Source organism: Lissotriton helveticus, chromosome 12 (genome assembly GCF_964261635.1).
Source record: "Lissotriton helveticus chromosome 12, aLisHel1.1, whole genome shotgun sequence".
Taxonomy (NCBI): Eukaryota; Metazoa; Chordata; class Amphibia; order Caudata; family Salamandridae; genus Lissotriton; species Lissotriton helveticus.
The window spans coordinates 782,673,295-782,689,707 of record NC_136073.1 but is presented as its reverse complement, the minus strand read 5'-3'; the positions used below and the strand labels follow the sequence as shown (position 1 = coordinate 782,689,707).

Here is a 16,413-nt window from a genome sequence, read left to right as displayed (position 1 = left end):
CAGAAACCGGTCCTAGGAAGCTTGTTTCCGGTCCAGGGAAGGCATGGCTTGGCAGTTCGGGCTGGACTGTTCCCATGAGGCACAGGGTCAGACTGATTTACAAATGGCCATGTCTGAACTGTGTGGCAGAGTTGGCTAAAGAACGGTGATGGATTAAACCCAGATCTGTTGACTGGGTGTGAGTGTTTGAATGGTTCAGATGCTCCGTCCATCACCACCCCCTTTTGTACCGCCTTTTGTCAGTGTAAACTTCCTTTACCCATAGTGATTTACAAGAATAAAATAGTGGTACTTAAATTAAATTATTTCAACGCCTCCTCAGGGGTAGTAAGCAATGTATAAATTACATTTATTTTGTGTAAATACAGAGAAAGACCAGCACAGCTGACATTCTTACAGTGCATGCGTATCTCCTAAACAGAGCCTGAACAAAGTGAAAAGCTGCCTCACTTAACCTTTATCGATGCGTGGGACGGCCCCTGGCTGTCCGACGTCACGGTAGGACATCCGATCTGCGCACGCGTCGGATTCGGCCGCACCCAGGCGGAATGTCCGCTGCAAAGCAGTGGCTAAGTATGTGTGAAGTGCTAACAAGGTGTGCGCCTTTGCTTACCCTCTGCTTCATTTGCATCGAGGTGTGAGGCTCCTCACTGCTCCCAGCCAGGAGACTCGAACTAAAGGAGGCCTGATGACCCCACCCAGATTAAGCCTTTGTTATGGGCCCAGCAGGAGTATGAAATAAGAAAGCCCCCTTCCCGCATGCATATTGTTGCGATGGAAACCAGACAACGTGCAGGAGCTGCTGAATGTGTCCTGGAGTTTGCAAATTACACAGGGACGAATTCAGCATTTTTTTCAGGGGCCCAACTTTATGGCAGGGTGGACGGTGTCCACGCTGTGAAAATAGTGGGTGGACGCCGTCCACCCGCGAGTACTCTGTACTTATTTGTGAAGAACTACGTTCACACGATGTAGTTAGTAATTAAGTTATTTATTGACAAGATCCCTCCCTGTATGTTTTCCTTAAGAGTAGGTTATGAAGTTCATAGTCCTTCCTTTGTTTTGGTATGTTCCCCTACAAGGAGTTTATAGCCTGTTGCTCAATCGGGTTCGGGGAATACCCGTCCCCGCAGGGCCTCCCAAAACAGATAGAGATTCCGACATAGAGCGAAACTCAGAATGCAACGCAAGAGACACCGGTAACGGCCGTGCCCAGGTAAGCGCTTAGGAGGGGGTCATTCTACCGCCCCCCACTATCGAATGGTACGCGCGCGCTGCACGCGCACCGTCGGTCCGTTGATAGAAGTGACGTCGCCGGTCGTTCCTGTTGACCAAGCATGCTCCTCTGGCCCATATCGCCCCATGTTGCGTGAAATCCTGGTTAAACCCATGGATCGTTCCCCTCGTTCTAGCAGAACTAATTTTGTCTGCACACACAGGGGCTTATTTACAAGCACTTTTGTGCCACCCCTACGTCACTTTTCCCAGGGGGCTTATTTACAAGCCGCGCCACTTCTGCGTCATTTTTAACATGGGGAAAGTGACGTAGGGGTGGCGCAAGGGGCTTGTAAATAAGTGTAAACGTTGCGCCCATCATGAACTTGAACAGTGCCCCGTTCCGGTATAATAAGGGCCGGAGGGGGTGCTCGTCCGTGTGTCCGCCAGGTTTCTGGGTACGGGCTCACACGGAACGAATCAGCGCGCGCCGGAAGCTGAGGTGCGTAATCATTTATTCAACGAACCTAAGCTGTATTGTACGCCCTGTAAAAGGAAAGCACAGATTTCAGCTCAAAATAGGTGCCTACACAAGCGTCGCGCCGTTTCAGCACAACCCACCGCTCTTTTCTAATGTGAATGGCGGCGCCTCTCTGGGACCCTCAGCAAATCAAAGCAGTAGCACCCCTGTGCACTTAAATAAGGTTATGCAGAAGACAGCTGCCTTGCCGGCATTAGGTCTGCGGTGCACATTGTTAAATACATCTGTGTTACATAGCAGCCAGAAGCGATGATATTCAAGAAAGGGTCCTGTGGTATCTTGGGTGTAGTCCTGATGTGGGGTCTTAGATGGATCGCGCATCAGGATTCCCACGTATCTTGATGGGTCGTAGAGAAAAAAATACATATATATTCTTCTCGATATTTAAAGTCTTAAATTGCGACAGCACTTCTTTATTTTGGAAGTCATCAGCACTGCAGCACACAGGTACTCTGGGACAAGCAGTAACTTGCACCTCTATATTTCCATTTCAAGCACTGTACCGACGGATGTAAGACTGACTTAATGTATACTTTTTTAAATAATAGTTTAGATTTTTTTTTAGTTTATGATGGTATAGTAATTTAGAAACTACCACATAAGCTGAATGTTTTTGGTAATGGTTTCATTATTTTAGGGTGCTCCGAAGTTTATAGTGTTATAGAGGAGAGAGTTTTGATGTGGCGTTTTCTATGACTACTTCGGTGATTAAATGTGGTGTAAGGAGTTTGCCTGCTTTGAGTCATGTTGTGTGTTATGATTGTTAGTCCAAAACATTGTGGTGACTTCTAGTTTTACATGGCACCAGAGGTTTCCCACCCTATTATGGAATTCTATTTTAGACTATGGTCATCACTTGCTTTTGCCTCTTTTCCCCTATGTTCTCTGTGACCTTGTGAATGTCCTGATGCATTCAGATTTGCTGTGCTACTTGGACTGTTGGTCGGATAGTTACTGCATTTGGTACCTGGGGATGAGTAGGGAAGTGCCCATACGGCTGGTACAATTATACTGAAAATATGTACTTTTAACACGCAACTGTACTTGATGTTTCCTGAACCTATCATGATGTGTCAATACATACGCTACCTCTATGTACTGTGGAATCCATGCTGGTGACTGCAGCAGAAGACTTTGCTAGACAGCATGGTTATGTAACATCAAAAAAAGGGATATCTATTTATGGCTGGCTTTATCATAGCCAAAAGTGAGATCACAGCACAATGGAAAGACTAAGCCAACCACCAATGGGTCTAGGACGAGGGTAATGCAAAATTGGATGGATATCAATGAAAAAATGATTTATGCAGCAAGATGATCTGAAAAACATTTCTAAAGTTGTGGAGAGCTAGCTTCTTTATTGACTGAGTAAATAAAAAAACCTGAATATGTTGACAAGCTGGATGAGAAAAGTCTCAAGAATAAGTGTAATAAACTTCAGTGAGTTGGTGTCTTGGGGGCACATGCACCATTCCTGTGGGCCCTTGGCCCATAGGAATCAATGGGAATTGCATGCTCAATTTGCGAGTTCCAAATTAGTACTCGCAAATTGCGCATGCAATTTCAAGGGTGATGGGGTGCCAAAAGGACACCCTGATGCACCCCTGAAGTGCAATTAAAAATCATGTTGCACACACAAGTGCCCAAAGGGCATGTGTGTGTGCAACATAGAACTTTGAAAAATGCACTTTTGTGCATTTTCAAAGTTTTCGCAAATTACCATCAACTTTAAGTTGATGGTAATTTGCATTTCTTCTAATAGGTAAATTACAAATTTGTTGTTGTTGCATTGCATTAACGGAATCACAATTTGTGATTCCCTAAATGCAAGTGCAATTTAAGTAATCGCAAATTTTGTGATTACTTAAATAGCGATTTTTGCATTTGGTATGATGCATCCCAAATGCAAAAATTGTGGTCGCAAAGGGGCAGATTCTGCAAATCTGCCTCTTTGCGACTGCAAAAAGCAATGATGTATGTGCCGCTAAATCTCTCTGCCAAGATTGGCAACCAAGAGAATGCTTGTACATATTGTTATGTGTTTACTATTCTGTGCGGTAACCAATATGATTTTATAATGCAGTAAGGGAATTAAGCACTCCGAAAGGGGCAACCTGAACAAGGCAAACATAGCTTGGAAGTGTTCTTAAGCTGGGAGATAAGAGGACTAGTCAGTGATGATGGGTTAATAAACAATACACACTCTAACTTACATCCAGGAGGATTGAAGGAAGTGGTATTAGAGAAGTTAATAATGTGACACATGGTAAAGCCTGTCCACACGTGTGAGGCAATTCAGAAGTAGAAAAGGCGACAGCCATTCAGTAAAATATATTGTAGGAGGGTGATGAAAGAGTGTGTGTGTGTGTGTGTGCCGAAACGTGTCATCTTAGTGCATACATAAATACTTTTATGCTGTCTGGAGTTGTGCCGCTGTGTTTATTCTTGGAGTTCCAGGAATCGCCTGAAGGATATTTTTTATATATATATATATATATATTATATATGTATATGTGTGTGTATGTGTGTGTATATATGTATATATATATGTGTGTGTATATATGTATATATATATATATATATATATATATATATATATATATATATATATATATATACACACAAACACTCCATCTCCGTTTAAGGCAGCTGTAGACCCTTTCAAGGCGGCCCCTGCATGCAGTAAAAGGACACTCACTAACATCACTGCCATACTCCTCCAACAAGGAAACTGCTGTACGCCAGATTTTGGAAACAATAGGCGCTTTATTAAGAATCACAGACTGGGCAGGCACCTTAATACATCTCTTAGGTGCTTTATTAAGAATCATAGACTGGGCAGGCACCTTATTACATCTCTGACAGAGATGTATTAAGCTGCCTGCCCAGTCTGTAATTCTTAATAAAGCGCCTAATGTTTCCAAAATTTGGCGTACAGCATCTTCCTTGTTGGAGGAGTGTACCAGATATGTGTGTGTGCGTGTATGTGTGTTTATACTTATTGGGCATTGAATAACTCCTCAAAGAGACCTTATTACAGCGGTGGTGCCCAGTCCAGATTAACGGCCTGATTCATCATTCTTCCGTTTTGCGAGCCCCTAATAGCGATTCATAACGAATCGCTATTAAGGACTTGCAAAACGGGATTCATGTAGGAATTGCAATAAATATTGCGATTCCTACATGTTCCTTATTTGCGATTAGCTAATTGCTAATCGCTAATAAGGAATAACTCCCCATGCATTCCTATGGGCCTACAGGCCCATAGGAATGCATGGGGAGTTATTCCTTATTTGCGATTAGCAATTAGCTAATCGCAAATAAGGATGCGATTTCAAGGGTGCAGGGGTGTCCAAAGGACACCCTGTAGCACCCCTGAAATGTAATCTACATTGGTGTTGCGCGCACACATGCCCAAAGGACATGTGTGTGTGTAACATGCAACTTAGAAAAATGCATTTAAATGCATTTTTCTAAGTTTTTGCTATTTACCGAGAGGTCTGACCTCTCGGTAAATAGCGGCCCAAAATTGAAATTTCGCAATTTTAAAATGCTTCATGAATTGCATTTAAGGAATCTCAAATAGAGATTCCTTAAATTCAATTCTTCGCAAATGTGCGAATTCTTAAATAGCGAATTTTGCATTTGGGATGATGAATCCCAAATGCAAAAATTGCACTCGCAAAAGGCAAGATTCTGAGAATCTTGCCCTTTGCGAGTGCAATTTAGCTTGATGAATCAGGCGGTATGTGTGTAGTGCGTACTTTATTAATCCCAACCTCTACTAAGTTACCAGGTGAAAGGCTCCAGTAAAGCAAAGGCCACAGAGACTGGATAAGAGAAAGCTTGTGACTCAGTCAAGATGCATTACTTGCACCCGAGTAAAAATAGAAATGTCTCCTGCCTTTTTTCTTAATTTAGAAAGCTCCTCTTTCAGCACCCTTATCAGGCTCTCACTTTAACATCAAGCCTTCGGAGCCTCTGCCATGACCTACGGAGCTTCTGCTATGAACTCCATTCCGTATTAGAATAGGTTCATGGGAAATTACCAAATCGTAACGAGGGAACTAGGAGTACTGAAACCTGCAACTTTGTATTTTGTTATTTACCTGAAGACTTTCAAATGATTATGTTTGGATTGGACTGATTTATGACACTGTTATGCAGTGAACTTATATGAAATGAAGTATGTCTACAAAATAGATGCAAAATTGAATAGGCAGTGTTTTTCTGAAGAGTGATGAACCACAATAGAAAAGACAAAAACACTCTATTAAATCCAGTACTTTCAATTTCCTCTCAGAAAAGGATATCCTTGACCATCAGGATCATGCACACACTCTGCGCCACCAAAAACCTGTAAAGATACTCTTCGGACAAACCATGCAGGGGAGGGGAGGATCATTGGAAGTAGGGTCATTCCCATTCAAGCTGAAAACCTCATTCATTAGATCACTCTTCAAATAGCAAAACCTCAACCCATCTGCAGACCGATATCTAATGGAACATTCCTATGAAAAATATTTCTAGAAGCAGTGTTTACACAACTTTCCAGGTTTTACTGAGAAAAATAACTTGATGTCGGACCATGAGTCTGGTTTCAGACCAGGCAGACAAAAAACAACCCTGGTCCGACCTCTTCTCGGAGATACTCTGCCATGCTCCTGCATTCGCCCAACCCCTGCCACTCATCGTCCCACTGCTGCTGATTTATATGGGGATCTGCAGGGCTTTAAGTGAGATGAAAAAACTGGGGGGTCTCTCAAAGGGGTGTGGCGATGTAATTTAAGGGCGTGGCTTTAAAACACTTAACGCTAAAAATATGTGTTTTGCTTAGTGTGCCCCCGACGTAACAGTCACTTCATTATCTTGACTAAAACTATGACAATATGTATGGATGCGGATTTTACATATGAGTTGCAACGGATACCAGTTTAGTTTGTGCTCCTTCAATTATGTCCCTTATGCAGGTATTATTGTTATGTAGCAGAACCTATAGTATATCCATCTTTGTTCAGTGTAATGATATTATTTGTTTTTGATGTTGAGGCGTGCCACCACCAGTATCATCCTTAATACTATGGACTAGTCTTTATAATTATTGTTGATGGAATGGAAGCTAGCCCCTATTATGGGTGTTAGAAATTCCTGCAGACTGTTTTGCAGCGACACATACCACAAGTTTTGCCTATTTGTAATGATTTGTAATTTATGATAATACATGTCGGGTCCCTCGAAATATTGTGGTATGTGTTGCTTACATTTGGAAACCTTCTAAATGTGGTTCTCTTAATATGGTTGTGTGTGTTGCTTTGCACCATGCATTGTAAACCTGTGTTGATACATTCATCTGGAAAGAGGGAGGTGGCAGTGTGTGCTAAGTCCTAAAAAAGCAAAAAAGGAATCTCGGCATTTTGGATAAGAATACCATAAATCCAATATGTCCTTGAGATAGATTCTGGATGGAATAGTTACGTCTACTGTAAGCCTCTACGAAGTGTTTTCTCATTTTGATGGGTCAGCACTCCAGAATTTCATGCATTTAAATTAGGATGTTCTTTACATTTATCCACCCACCTTAATCTGTCATTTTAAGAGGTAAAAGTTACTATTACAATAGTAAAGAGTTTATTAAGCTGTGCATCAGGTACAGCTGTTTATCTTTTGGGATACATCTCTACCACCGTTACACATCTAAATCTGGCAATTTCTGACCTTTCTTTATTACAAAACAGTTCAATGTCTCTCAGGACCCTTAAAGATCCGTTACAGATCCTTACAATCTTTATGTCACCAAACTAACAAGGCTGATCAAGTCACATGGTTTATCGGCTGTATCATACGTTGACAATATCCAAATTGTGGTAACAGTATCCAACCTAGAAAAACAGCACTAACATTACACTATAAAGTGGTGACATCTCCTACTCACTGGACCTATTTAAGTTTGTGTTTAGTGATATGGCGTGTGCTGAAGTAATTTGTGACCTCAGCATGAATGTTGCCAATTCTATTACAGCTCCACCACCTTTTCTCATGTCAGCGGGGCAACCAGCCATGGAATGGGAGGATTGGAGTAATTGTTTTGAAAACTATTTTTCTGTATCCCCTCTGCCTCATCACTTATGCCTTCTATTCTCTCTTCTCCCTCTCTCCTCGCCAGTGTTTCAGCTAATTTGTAGGTGGAGACTGTAGCAGCGCACATGCAAAAATGCAATGCAATAGCTATTGCTATTGGTGTTGCATTATTATTAGCAATGAGAATATCTCAAACTTTAATAATGTGAGACCTATTGCATTGCAAATGCCTGTTGCTCTTTAGTTGCCTGCGTTATAATACTAAGGACCGTCTATTTCTTTCATGTTGTTGGATCTGCATTAGTTCAACAGCTGGCTAGATATTCTTGCAGCTGAGAGCTCTCTCATTCTTCCGCTGACTCTTGACATAGTCTGACTGTATACATCATGATTTCCTAAGTGGAAGAGTGCATTCTATTATTATATTCTTTGGTTTAACCCATCCTGTACCTATTTCCTATAAAGGCATTTGTTCCCTTTTCGACCAGTTACCATCCATTCATTCCTTGAGATTAAAACATTGAACAAAGATCAATGAAGATTGCACAATTTGTCTGACCTGATCACTTTACGACTCCCATCTCTCTGCTTGCCATACTACCAACACACCACAATACAAAAGAGAAAACCAAACCATCAGATCCTTCAAAGGCTTCTCCTCAGACATCCTAATGCTTGAAGTCACCTCTCACCGTATCATCTCCGCATCTGATGCCAACACCATTCTAAACAATTGTAGTCATTTTTCAAAAAACAATGTGAACACCCACGTCCCAATTACAACACGCACGTGAAAGTCAATGCATTCACCATCTTGGTATTTTAAAGACCTTGCTGGCGATAAAGAATCCATTCGCCGACAGGAAAGCAAATGGAAGAAAAACAGAACTCCAGAGGACCACCTGCTACTGAATTCCCTCTTTGCAACACGCAGACAGCTTATCACATCAGGCAAAACAAATTACTATACTAACACCATCAATGAAGTAACTAACAGAAGCAGAACACTGTTTTAGACAATCAAGCACTGATTCAAACCTTTGCCAGACCACAGATTCTCACCCACCGAAAAGCGTAATGACATCAACCTCCTCGTCACTGAAAAAATGCAGAAGATCCGACAGCAGATCGACAATACTGATCCGGCTTCATCTCTTACATCCATCTCTTTCCGTACAATCCTGCAATGATCAGCCTTCAAAACCTTATCTCCCTCAGATCTCACTTACATACTGAACTCCATCAACGCCACTTCTTAGGAAGATGATGTTTTGCCATTGTGCTTCTTCAAAGCTCTCTCTAGGGATGCTCTCCTATCCCTACGTACCATAGTCAATGCCTCCCTCACTTCTGGCATCTTCTTAGAAGCGCTCAAGACAGACCATACCCCTCTGCTTCTACAGAAACCTACACTAGACTCTGATGACCCCGCTAGCTACAGGTGATTCACTCACTTACCATTCATAGCTACAGGTGATTCACTCACTTACCGTTCATCAGCAATATAATTGAAAAAGCAGTCAGTGTTCAACTTCAAGATCACATCAATGCTAACCATCTCCTGTAAGAATACCAGTCTGGCTTCATATCACACTGCATCATGGAGACCCCTACCGTACACATAGAAAACAATGCGCCCTATATCGTAGATTAAGATGACCCCCTGTCCCCTGATATTGCTGGACCTCACTGCTGCCTTAAGACACAAGCTGACCATCCCCACCCTCGTACGCACCCTTGAATCCCGAAAAGTATTCACTGGCAGTGTCCTTTATTGGCCTTCCTCCTAGCTTTCCTAGCGCCACCAATTTGCTCACATAGGGACCTCCAGATCCCTATTACCGGTGGATTCCACCAGGGTTCTATCCTGCCTACCGTCATCTTCAACCTTTACTTAGAGCTGCTTGGTGGTATACAGCCTCACGGTTCACCAATATGTGAGTGATGCTCAACAGTACTCGAAAATCTCCTCTGCTTCAGAGATCCAAGTCCTCAAACACTGCTGGCATCATCATCCGAACCTAGATGCTCAACATCTACCTGGAGCTCAACCAAACCATGACAGAATTTCCATTATTTGCCGAGAGCAACAAAGAAGATCGAATACAAACCTGGCTCAATGACCTGAACCTTGACAACTTTCACCAAATGCCAAGTCACTTGGATTCATCCTGGAAACCAAAGTCAACCTCATGGAACACACTGCCAAACAACAAAGGCAGCTAGGTACTAGCCCTCACTTCTAAAGTCAAACCATTTCTTCCAGAACGTGAATTTAGAACTCTGTTAACCCTCCTATTCTTTCATCTGGATGATGGTAATGCCCTACACCTTGGCATCCCAGGCTCCTCACTTAGGGCATCCTACACACAGCAGCACAACTCATCGAGGGATACAAGAAATATTATCATATTACCCCCATCTTGATGTAACTCCATTTGCTTCCCTTGCCAGCCTGCACCATCTTCAAAACCAGCGGCGTAATTTACACTGTCAACACGTCAAGCATCCCAGCTTACCTAGTAGAGTAGCTCACCATCTCTGGTGATCCCCAGCACGCCTGCAGCCAGGACACCATCAGACTGCAGGCCAAGAAAAATCCAAGGCAGCAGCCTTTTTCCATCTGTGCAGGCTGGATATGCAACAACATCCCCATATTCATCATGACCGTCCCAACACAGCTCCAATTTAGGAAAGAGTTGAAGACTCTCCTCTTTATGGAACACTACATCACTGTTATTTAATTATTTATTTAAAGAGTTTTATATAGCGCTGGCTAGACCCAAAGGTATCAGAGCGCTTTACATGAGAATCAACAATGTAACAGAACAAGTTCAACAAATTACACAATACATCAAAAAATAAGCAATACAATTAGGAGGGGAGAGAAAGGAGAGAGTGAAGTAGTGGAGGGGGTAGGGGAGGTGCATTACCCGTGCACATCCTAGTTTCCTCTCCTATTACTCATTGTTTTTATACTTGTCACTGACCACGTAACGCGTCCCACTGCCTGTTGGCTTGGTTTGTACTATAGAAATACCATATACATGCATATATACTTTGCTGAATCCTGGTATGCTAACATTGGACTCTAAGCAAATGGAGCACAGTTCCTCATCTCAGGAAAGAATGTATGACGTTAGAACACATACATTTACAACGCATGCCTTTACAACAAAGTTTTTACATCGCAGCATCACTTACAACGCATTCCATTACATCGCATGACACTACATCGCATTTTTAGAAACTACCTTTACAACGCATTCCATTACATCGCATTATACCTTTACAAGGCATACCATTACATTGCATTTCAGGTAAGTATTGTATAGTATAGGGGTAAACATTACTATTCTAACTCCAGGGGGTGCAACAGTAGGGTAAGTGTTGGATAGGGTAGGGGTAGAAATTCCTTTTCTAACTCCAGGGGGTGCAACAGTAGGGTAAGTGTTGGATAGGGTAGGGGTAGAAATTCCTTTTCTAACTCCAGGGGGTGCAACAGTAGAGTAAGTGTTGGATAATGTAGGGGTACTATGCCTTGTAATGGTTTGCGTTGTAATGGTATGCGTTTTAATGCCTGCGTTGTAGTGACATGCAATGTAATGTCATGCGTTGTAATGGTATGTGTTGTAATGCCTGCGTTGTAGTGACATACGTTGTAAAGGATGTTGCGATGTAATGACTGCGTTGTAAGTGTATTACGATGTAATGGTTGTGTTGTAAAGGTTGTTTCCCCACGGGAAACAAAGTACGTTTTTAGCAGTGCATAGGGGTCTTTCCTCTTACATTGAAATCAGGAGAATTGAGCCTCTCTGGGATCGAGGAAGTTTTGTCAGGAAACAAATACTTCATCATAACATTCTACATTGGGGGCTTTGCTGAAGACCGAAAATGGATTTCCCTGAGGTTTTCGGACATTGATTCAACGAATGGGCTACAATGCCCTGAGCTGCATGCTGATCCAGTGCCTACACTGAATAATTTGTAAACCATGTTAGTGACCCTAAAGTTTTCTGAGTGCATGTAGATGTGCCTAAAATTTCACAGATGACAACAAATGTCAGATCACTGATTTTCGTTTTGGAGCATCTCTCCTGACTGCATACTTCTATTTTTTTTTATTTTTGTTTAGCCTAGGTGTGACATGGCGTCAAACCACATTGACCCAGGGGCCTGTATCAGTGTCCTGGTGAATGCTTTCTACCAGTATGCCGGGAAGAAGGCCTTCTACCAGTTTGCCAGGAAGAGGAGGTTGAACAGGAAGGAGTTTCAGAAGATGGTGAGCACGGAGCTGAACCACATCCTTACAGTGAGTGAAAGCCGCCCCTCTTTTCAATGGAGCATGGTATATGTAAAGTAGTGCTTTACGTTGGATGAGAAGGTTGGGGAATCTCAACAGGGGCTGTGGTCCAAGTAGCACCATCAAGGAACATTTATAACAGACATGGCCAGTGTAACTAAGGGTGTTGCCTAATATGTGTATACTGTGTTTGATAAACGTCTAATTTAGACCTTCAGTTGTCCAGAGTAAACAATCGAAAACATTTAAATTAACCGCAAACATAATTTCTATTCAACATTTTACATATTATATACAACCAACAAACACCGAAAATAAGAGTATTTTGGAAAATCAAGGAGGCCATTTTCAGTCTTCCTCTAAGTGTATTTATTTAAAGAAGCTGGTGGTAGGGTGGTTGCGTTGCTGGTAGAACTGAGCAAAAAAGAGTGCAATTACTAGTTTTGCACACAAATGAGTGAACTAAACAATTGCTCAAAAAGTGGTGTAGATTGGAGATATTTCCCTTGTAATTCTCATTCCCCTCAGTGTCAACAAAATTCTCTTTTCTGATGGACTTTAGCTTCTGGAGATTACTTTGGAATCCCACCCAAGGCCCCTACCCAATCTGAAACTAATAAGAGTCACAGGTGCCAGGAAGGGCCACCTGGCTTCAGATGGCCATCTCACAACTTCTCTGCATGTGACGGAGCAGCCCTAGATATTGCAGCACACAAACTAGTGATATCCAGTCCTTTTTCCTGGACACCTGGAGATGGAGCCGCAGATAGATTTTTCTTGGTCATTCTCCTTTAAAGTCTTTCGGTTCAAAGCTATTTTCATCATGTCGCAGATCATGTTTGCTACTGACCCTCATACTGACTGATGGACTGAAATAAGAACATGCAGGCAAGCAGTAACCCATCGGTTGGGTAGCTCCTTTATACCGCTTATATACAGTGGAGTAAAATTTGTAAAAATAAACATGAAAGCATTGAGACAATCAATTTAGGGCATCAGCACCTTGCCAAAAAACTATAACTGGGAAATATATTGTATCAGCACTTTAGCAAATGGTTTATGTAACGTTCAAGGAAAAAACAGTAACTTCGTTGAGCTGAAGAACTGAAGGTCAAATCTACAGAAATTTGAGTTAAAAGAGTGATTAATACAAAAGAATCAAGACAACACACTTTAAAACCCGGGACAATGAGAAAGAAGACCCTCGGATTAAAATGCACCTCTGCATAATAGCACTTTAAACACTAGCTCTTGTATATTGAATAATAGGATCGCATAAAGCCCTGAGAAAAATTGACATGCACTGAGTAGCGAGTTTTTCAAATTGAGGACATACAAGAACTGCATTTATGTAATTGTTATACCTATTTTTAAAATGAAAGTACAAGTTTGTTTTAAAAGATTTGTCAGAAACATAAGTTTAGAATAACATTTTATAAAATGTAATGAATGATTGACTGTGTAACGGTTTTTATTGACCAAAAACATAAAAATAAATAAAATACAACAAAATAGACTGACTGTCTGCCCTGTGGTATTTGAGTAAGAAGCACAGCAGGGTGCTTCCTCTGCACTCAAAGGCATCCAAGACTAACTGCTAGACAAGAAACCAAGCTTTACATGACATCCATCATAAGTCGGTCTAGGACTCCACTGAAAACCAAGACCCAATCCTGTTCTCAATCCGTAACCACTCCTTCAGAGAAAGGACATACAAATATAAATATGACGGCAGATCATATTTGATTCAACTTTTTTAGATCTCGGCTCTAGACGGCGCCCATACGCTGTCTCGAACCGAGGCATGATATATCTGCTTTGTGGTACAGAAAGGATTTGGTCCGTAAACTCTCTAGATACTGCAATTGAATGAGCCTATCCTGACTTTACACCAGGAGCCATAGAACCCCAATTCAAAGGAGAGTGGAAATTACCATTCATGAGTAGAGGAAAGAGCGTGATGACAACACACAAACACAAACATCAATTGAAAAAAATTCAAATTGTATTGAAGCTACATACATATATACACACATTGAAGTGGTTGCTCCATTGTGCCCAATAGAAGTGCTTGAAAAAAGTGCTCGTTCATAGTTGAAAAAGAAGTCAAAAGGAATGAAAAATAATTTAGGCAAATTGAAACAGCGATTTATGTAGCGCCTTGGCCTGTTTGAGACCTTTACTTTTGAATCAATCAAATTCCATCCACAATATATAGGTACAGTGTTCAAATCAGTACTGTCCTGGCAAATTTAATTGCCGTATCTAGAGAGTTTCCATTAGGACCAAATCCTTTCTGTACCGCACTGTACCAAGGTCCTGCAGTCTACTGGGTTACCCCATTGTTATGTAATGTATCTGCTTTGTGGGCTTCATCCTGCCCATAGGCTTGCCATTTTCTGGCTCCCACATCGCTCTGTTATTACGTATCCTCATTTGTCCATGGCATGCATGCATCATGCCTCTTGCCGTTTTTACCACTCCCCGAGTGCTGGGACCAAGCACCCTAACCCTCCATTATCCCTCATTGTATGATTAATTAAGGGACTTTTTAATCTTCGTTTATGAGCCCTCAGGAGCGCCGTTGTTTTTATTCTCGTTGTTTTATCGTTTTTTTCTTATCACGTCCCTCCCCCGTGGCTACTTGCCTTGTGCTTCCCCACAATCACATCCCCTTTATTTTTCAAGCAGACCTGCAGCTACCACCATCATGGCCGACTTTGAGGCACATTTAACATCGGCTCAGCTAACCTCGATCACTGCTGCTAAAGAGTAAAAGAACTGAAACACAGACAGGCCCACATACCTTCTTCCCACCACAGTTATTACCCTTCTTCACCTCAACCAATACACAACACATCTATTTCAGTGAATGTCCTGAGTACTTAATTTACTCCACAGCACACCCACACACATTTCCTGTCAACAATACCTGACATTGCACCCTCCACACCATGATCCAATACCCCCCACATCACCTCACCCCCACTTCCTCACTCCACCTCTCAAGAAAGAACTTCCCTCAGAACCTGTTGCCCCTCTAGAGCAATTTAATATTCCATGCTCAGCTCTGCCCTCCCTTGAAAATAAACTAGGTTACCTCAATTCCACAATCTCTCATCTTGAAGCTACTGTCTCCCACATAAGCTCTAAAATGTCTACTGTACTCAACTCCTTACTCCCCATGATGAGCAGACAATACCCTAAACTCCTAATCCTGAGGAGTACTCTTCTCCCTAGCCCTAAAAGAGCTGCGCACAATCTCTCCCTAACAGAAATTTGCTAACTTACTTGTTAGCTATAATAATTCTAACTCTCCCACCATATCCTCTCCAGGCAGCACACATCTATGCAATATACCTACCATCTACCTGTTCCGAAGCAAATGAAGCCACTTACAACTCAGGCACCGACCTACAGAACATAACCCCTATGCCTTTCTCCGGAACTTAATGTGCAGCACTGTTCTCCTTTCAGCATCTTTGCCATTTACCACCCACCAGGTAACCGCTCCACCTTCACTGAGGAATTCACTGACTTTGAAAATAACATATATTCACAAAGCGATAAATTGATTTTTCTAGGAGACTTTAATCTTCATTGGGGCATCTCACAAGATTCGGCCACCAACCAGCTTGTCACATTCCTCTCAGGAAATAATCTTTTACAACACAACCTTGAACAACACGCTCCAAAGACTCCACACTTGACCGAATCATTTCCAAAGATGACCTGCTAACAACTGATGATTCTGTGCCAGTAGACTGGTTTAACCACCTCTCTCCTTTTGTAACCCTCGGCCAACCTAAAAGAGCATCTACCTGCTTTTGCAACACTAAAAACATTGGCCTAGACAGTCTCTGCAACACAGCCATGAAGGCACTACCCAGAATCAACCCCAACTCCAAAGTCAATGACTTGACTACCCATTGTCTCATAAATATTTACGTCTTGATAGACAATGTAGCTCCACTTCAAAGGAAAAAGAAAAGGCCCACACCCTCTGCCCCATAGTTCAATAAGTCCCTCTAGGATGAAAGGAAAAACCAGAGATACCTGGAGAAGAAATGGAAATAGCCCCCCTCCATTATTAATCTCTCAAATCTCTTTTTGCAAGATCGTGCTATCACAAACACATCTTTAGTGAAAAAGCTAATCACTTTAGAACCCTCCTCGATTCTGCCCCGAACAGACCAAAGAAACTCCTTGATATAATTAAAACTACAAGCAATGCCGCCTCATCTTCAACCATCAAATTTGATGCTCCACCTAAGAA

At 42.0% G+C, this 16,413-nt stretch overlaps 1 protein-coding gene across 3 annotated transcripts in view; it reads left to right on the top strand.

Moving 5' to 3' along the window:
• The first annotated feature begins 1,100 nt into the window (after positions 1 to 1,100).
• LOC144797646 (uncharacterized) overlaps positions 1,101 to 16,413 on the top strand; it is a 38,490-nt gene continuing 23,177 nt past the window's right edge. Inside the window, exons 1-2 of one of the 3 annotated variants that reach the window (XM_078668349.1) lie at positions 1,101 to 1,216; positions 11,970 to 12,146. In XM_078668349.1, the coding sequence (XP_078524475.1) occupies positions 11,982 to 12,146 (165 nt within the window). In that variant the 5' untranslated portion in view covers positions 1,101 to 1,216; positions 11,970 to 11,981. Of the gene's footprint in view, positions 1,217 to 1,538; positions 1,718 to 11,969; positions 12,147 to 16,413 lie in introns of those variants that run through there. The other 2 variants (XM_078668348.1, XM_078668347.1) reach the window with 2 other exon arrangements.